The sequence below is a fragment of the Hibiscus syriacus genome, unplaced genomic scaffold (genome assembly GCF_006381635.1).
Source record: "Hibiscus syriacus cultivar Baekdansim isolate YM2019G1 unplaced genomic scaffold, ASM638163v2 tig00112249_pilon, whole genome shotgun sequence".
Taxonomy (NCBI): domain Eukaryota; kingdom Viridiplantae; phylum Streptophyta; class Magnoliopsida; order Malvales; family Malvaceae; genus Hibiscus; species Hibiscus syriacus.
The window spans coordinates 1,201,785-1,207,860 of NW_024063281.1; the positions used below are offsets into that span (position 1 = coordinate 1,201,785).

At 32.5% G+C, this 6,076-nt stretch overlaps 1 protein-coding gene and 1 pseudogene across 1 annotated transcript; one reads left to right on the forward strand and one right to left on the reverse strand.

Annotated features, from left to right (window-relative positions):
- Nucleotides 1-447: 447 nt before the first annotated feature.
- On the reverse strand, nucleotides 448-1,177 carry LOC120176538 (major pollen allergen Ole e 10-like). Its single transcript, XM_039182958.1, has 2 exons — nucleotides 773-1,177; nucleotides 448-508 (listed from the first exon to the last, which is right to left on the reverse strand). The coding sequence occupies exons 1-2, from the start codon at nucleotides 1,137-1,139 to the stop codon at nucleotides 483-485; spliced, it is 393 nt and encodes a 130-aa protein (XP_039038889.1). The 5' UTR covers nucleotides 1,140-1,177; the 3' UTR covers nucleotides 448-482.
- A 2,342-nt stretch (nucleotides 1,178-3,519) lies between these two features.
- Nucleotides 3,520-5,088, forward strand: LOC120176593 (annotated as a pseudogene).
- Nucleotides 5,089-6,076: the final 988 nt, after the last annotated feature.

Here is a 6,076-nt window from a genome sequence, read left to right on the forward strand (position 1 = left end):
CTTCACCCGACCCGGTTCGACCTAAAAAATATATACCCTCCACCTGACATAATCCTATATAAAATAAAGATTTAATTAAAAAATAAAAAAATTAAGAAAATTACATTATTATCCTCGGATCGGAGTTTTTTCACCCTCCATCCAACCCGACTTCACACCTTAAAAAATACGACCCGACCCGAACCTAAATTTTTTTAAAAGAATCCGACTCTATTTGGTTAGGTCGGATCGGAACCCGTCGAATTCGAATTAAATTGTCATCTTTATAACCAACGCGGTTCCGATATTAATATAGACAAAATGATAATTAAAATTGTTGAAACAATACATTAATATTGAAACTGACATTAATAAATTTAGAAAAATAATAATTAATATATTTTATGATTTTTCCTAATAACATTTAGGAACTAAATTGATCCTTTTTCGGAATTATTTATGCAAAATCTCCTGTCATAACCGATCTTTTCTCTTTCAGTTCTTCAAATATATTTGCAATTCCCATAGCCTGCATAAATAAAATAAATATGCAATTAAATAAAGAATAAACAAAAACTAATGTCTTTGACTTTTAAAATTCAATTCCTAAACCTAAAAGATTATTTTAATAAAAATAAGATTATGGTTTTGATTCTTCAACTATGTTTAATGTTGGACTAACCAATCACAGTATAAGATTGGAGAACAAATTATGGCAAATTAAAGATTGGAGAACAAATTATGGCAAATTAAAGTTTAGAGACTAAATATCAATACAGGAACTAAAGCTTACTTGGATTCTCGCTTATTACTCTTCCAATGCCATTAAAATCACAAAATCTAGGGTTGCCTTCACGAAAGCGGTAGTAAGAATTCATGGCGAATGCTGCACGAGACCTGACGGTGGGTGGATCACCGCATACGGCACCCGGCTGAATCGGACCGCAATCAATGCCTTGGCCGCACGCGAAATCCATGGCTTTCTGCAATTCAGCATCGGAAGCTTTCTCCGTTGGCACACAAAACGATGTCGGAGGCGTGACCACCGCAGTTCCATTATCAAGTACAACTCCATGAGTTTCGACGACGGAAGCGGAGGAGAAGAGATGGAAGACGACGGCGGCGAGGATAAGGAAAGAAACTCTGCTCAATGACTTCATGATGATAATAATATTCTTCTTCTTATTATTGATATTTTGTTTTGATCCCTGATACTGTTATGGGGTTGTAATTGGTGAATGTATATATAGGGAAGATGAATCAACCATGGAAGAGTAGTTTATGATCTATGTTTTGACATATGGGAAACCATGAGAATTAACAGCATGCAATGGCGGATCATAGAATCAGTCATACCAAAAATATTGAAAATTTACTTTGATGACCCTTGTTTTCTAGGGTAAACTAAGAATTTAATTAGTCACCTATCTATTTATCTGGTTCTATTTTGTTCACTCAACTACTTTTTAGAAATCATACCTAAAATTATGTTTTTGTTATGTTTTGATCACCCACCGTTAAAAAGTTACTGATTTGGTAATTCTTTTATTTTTTTCAATGATGATGTGATATTTACCTTATGGTGACACATCAACATCTATGTTATTTTTGAACTTTCAGTATGATTTTGAAAAAAAATAGTTGGGTGACCAAAACGAAATCGTGAAAATAGTTAGCTGATTAAATGCATAGTTTACTCTATTTTCTAAAGACATTCACAAATTTAGAAAATTTACGGTGAAAACATATATATATATATATTTAAAAAATGTATAGTTTTATATTTTATTTATCATGCAAGTTTAATAAAATTATTTGTCTAAACTAATTACAAGCATAATAATTAAATATATACTAATATGAGTTTCAAGATATTAAGGTACGTACCATGCAAGCTTCACATTATTTTGTTGAGAAAATACTATAAATAACTCTTAGTAATTTTTTTTAAAAAAAAAACTTAGTAATTAATTGTAACAAACTTAGAAACTTAATTGATTTATATAATTATTGATAAAAAAATTGTCGATATAGGTCTTAGATAGAAGGATATTGTGGGTTTAAATACGTTTAAAATGCACGAACCAACTTATCCTAGTGATTAAATGAATCGTTTATGTTCATAGAGGTTATAGGTTAGAGCACCAGCGACTGCAATAGGGTGATGGAACGCTCATTGTCAAATGTTTGAGCAGGGGCGGAGCTCCCTTAGGACCCAAAAGGGCCCAGGCCCCTCTAAAATTATTTTATATTCGATAGATTTTGATCTAATTGTATTTTAGTTAATGTAAAATTAAGTATTTAAATTAAGAAATATAAGAATTTATTAGATATTTAATCAAGTAGGGGGCGAACTAAAGAATGATAATCCAATGCCAACAATTGGTTGGTCTAGTGGGATGATGCACTAGATCTCTTAAGCAAGGTCAGAGGTTCAAATCGTTGGGAGGGACGCCCTCGTCTCTGTAGTACCTGTTCCGAATTAGTCGATTAACAGATTTGAAACCAGTGGTTATACAAAAATAATAATGATAATTCAATGGTTTCAATTTTTTGGTCTAATAACAATTTTAGGTCATTATAAATTTAATTATTTGAGAAATTAGACATATTTTTCTATAGTGTAAGTTTAAATACTTAATAAGTCATTGTATTTTTCTTAAAAAGTTTTAATATTTTGACCTCTGTCTATATCTAATCCTAGCTCCGCTCATGTGTTTGAGAGTATTTAGAACATGTACTGTTTTGTAATCACATTAGCTTAATCAGGAAAAAAATATAGGCTAGATTGCCACAATTGGGGGGTGTTAAGGGTGAAATTTAATTTTTAGTCCTTCAAATTTTAAAGTTATATGTTAAAATTTTATTTTGACTCCCTAAAAGCTAAAAATGATAGAATTTCAATTTGGTCTCATTAAAAACTTATAAAAGTATAAAGTAAAATGATGGTAAAATTAATAATTTTTTGCTTTTAAAAAATTTATAAGTTTATTATAGACCCTTAAATAATTTTAGATAAACACTAGAGATCTCTAAATTATGCTCAAATGATCATATTGATCATTGAACTTTTAAAAGTTATAAAAGGACCATTAAATGTATTGAACTATTACAAAATGGTCGCTCTAATGTTATAATAATGTAAAGTTTAATATATTCAATTATTATTTTGTAACAATTTGATAGAATTTAATGATTATTTTATAATAATTTGATAGAATCCAATGATCATTTTAAAACAATTCGATAAATTTAATAACTATTTTGTAACTTTTGAAAATTTATACAAAAGTACAAAAACACATGATTCATATTGTTCTTCCTGTAACAATAATTAATTGGTCTAGTGAGATAAGACCCTAAATCCCTCAAGTAACAGGGACGAAGCCATGTAAGCCCTTGGGGGCACTGGCCCTCCCCAAAAAAAATACCATTAAAAATATAGGGATAATTGCCTATTTAGGCTTTTAAATTTTGATTTATTTTGATTTCACCCTCATATTCTTTTGTTCATTATACTTTACCGCTTAAACTAAAATCATGGCTCCATCCTTGTTAAGGAAGGTCAGGGATTCGAATCTCATCATTTGCGAATGGAGTAAATTGGTTGGGTGGTTCACCCATACTAGACCTCTGGAGTACCCGATCCAGATTAATTGATTAAAAAATCGGATACCAATGATTATACCAAAAAATCTTGTTAATATTTTATCTAGGGTTTTGATTTGCATTGTTTTATTGATCAGGTTACAACAGCACATGTCCTAAACATGTTCCAAGGTGTGACCGTTCCAAGTTTGGCCCGGTTCAGGGTCGACTATGCAAAGTCCTTCTTTGAACTGTTGCTCCTATACCTTCGAGAAACCAAATCACCACTCATGATCAACCAAATCACCACTCATGATCAACCCTTACCCATACTTCGAACTAAACGAGATGGAAAAGAACGTGGACTACGCCGTTTTCAGGAAAACCCCCGGCGTTTTCGACCCTTACAGTAAAAGAACGTACAGCAACGCCTTCGATTCGCTTTTGGACAAGACATTTTCGGCCATGTTGGCTGCCGGTTTCAGGGACGTCAACATCGTCATCAGCGAGACCGGTTGGCCTTCCTTGGGTGATCCCGGGGAACTTCGCTGCTACAATCGATAATGCGGCTTCGTACAACGGGCATTTGATTCGGAAAATCGTTTCCGGCTTCGGGACGCCGTTGATGCCGAACTGGACGTTCGATGCTTACATTTTTGCATTGTTTAATGAGAATCAGAAACCAGGTCCAGTTGCTGAGAGGAACTGGGGATTGTTTCAACCAGATTACACACCTGTTTATGTTGCTGGAGCTTTGCGCGATGGCCCTGCACCTAGTCTTAACAATCCTAGCTTCATGGTCGAACGCAGTCGCAGGGTCCCTCACGGTGGCCGTCGAACTCCGAGGGTCCCCCAAGTTAACAATCCTCAGGTATGATTGCAAATGTATACATCAAAACAATTAAAACAAGGAAAATTGTGTTAGTAATTTAACCGGAATAGTGAATGATGTTAATCATTTGGACAATCTAATGATAATATAAAAGTAGAGGGACCAAAACTACAATTCGACCTTTCTGATCTGAAATATTTCATTAATTGTTTTCAGTTTCGTCCTTCGATTCAGCCTGCCATGCCACAACCGGTACTAGGTGCGACCAATGCTAAGAAGTTCTGTGTGCCGAAACCTGGAGTTCCCGATGACCAATTGCAGAAAAAATTGGATTTTGCATGCAGCCAAGGAGCCCATTGCAGTCCGATTCAACCCGGTGCGATTTGTGCTGCTCCGGCCACCGTCGGCTCTCGTGCTATGTATGCCATGAACTCTTTCTTTAGAATTAGAGGTGTTGATAGCGCCTGTGATTTTTCCGGCACCGGCCAAATCACAACCGTCGATCCAAGTAAGCAACTAAAATATATCATCCGAATCCGTTTTACTTTTAAATTCATTCGCCTAGAAAAAAAAAATCGAATATTCAATTATATCATTTATTTTTTAAATTTTATTTTTGATTTATTCTTGATGCAGGTTATGGCAACTGCCGTTATCCTTGAAGATTTGAATGGGAGAATGGTAACTGTTAAGCGAAGGTTTTGCTTAGCTCAAAAAAAATAATTAACTGTACAGAAGGATCAATTTATTTCGTAAAAAAACAATTTTAAAAAATTATTTTTGAATATTTGATTGCTTTACAAAAGAAAAACAATTTTTCTTTTATTTTTGAAAAAATGTTACATGTTTTAAAAGAATAATATGTAACATTCAAATATCATTGTTTTATTGACCCAAACCATATTTTATTGATTAAATTATTTTCTGTAAAATAAATTGAAAAATGTAAAAATCATTTTTTAAAATATTTTTTTACGAAAATAAATAGATACATACATTCAATGTAGTGCTGTGTATTATTTGATGAAATGGTAACATCTTTTGAAATAAAATTTTGATTTATATATTCATGGTTGGATCGTCTAGGAAAAAATATTTATTATCACTGTTGAAAGAATTTTATTTAAATATCATTTACGGTTCAAACGTGATTACTCTCATACAAGGGTTTTATTTAAATATCATCTATGATCAAGGACGAACACATGATTCTATGTTAGGGGACTAAATTTGAACTTTTAAAATTTTAGGGGATAAATTTAAACTTATAAAATTCTAGAGGGTGAAAATAGATTTTTCAATATAAAATACATAGAAAAATCTAAAATATATTGTAATAGGCATCTCATTGTTTCATTTTATTATTTAGAATTTGGCACATTATTACATCAGGATTTCAATTTACAACTAATTAGTTGAAGGGGGTCGACTTTAGGGATGGGCATGGGACCTGAACCCGACGAGTTCTGATCCGACCCGATTCAAAAAATATATTTTTACCTTATATATTTAAGAATAATTACAATAATACCCATTTATATATTAACTTTTTCAATTAAATCACTGTTTTTATTGAATAAAAATAGTATTTTTATTATTTCTGGTCGGGTCGGTTCAGGTTCAGATTTTATCTCAAAAAATCAGGTCGGGTTTAGGTCGAGTGAAGGGTATATACTT

Coding starts and splice junctions, on each gene's coding strand:
- LOC120176538 (XM_039182958.1), bottom strand. CDS start 1,139: ATGAAGTCATTGAGCAGAGTTTCTTTCCTTATCCTCGCCGCCGTCGTC. Junction 509..772: donor AGTAATAAGCGAGAATCCAA/GTAAGCTTTAGT, acceptor TTATTTATGCAG/GCTATGGGAATTGCAAATAT.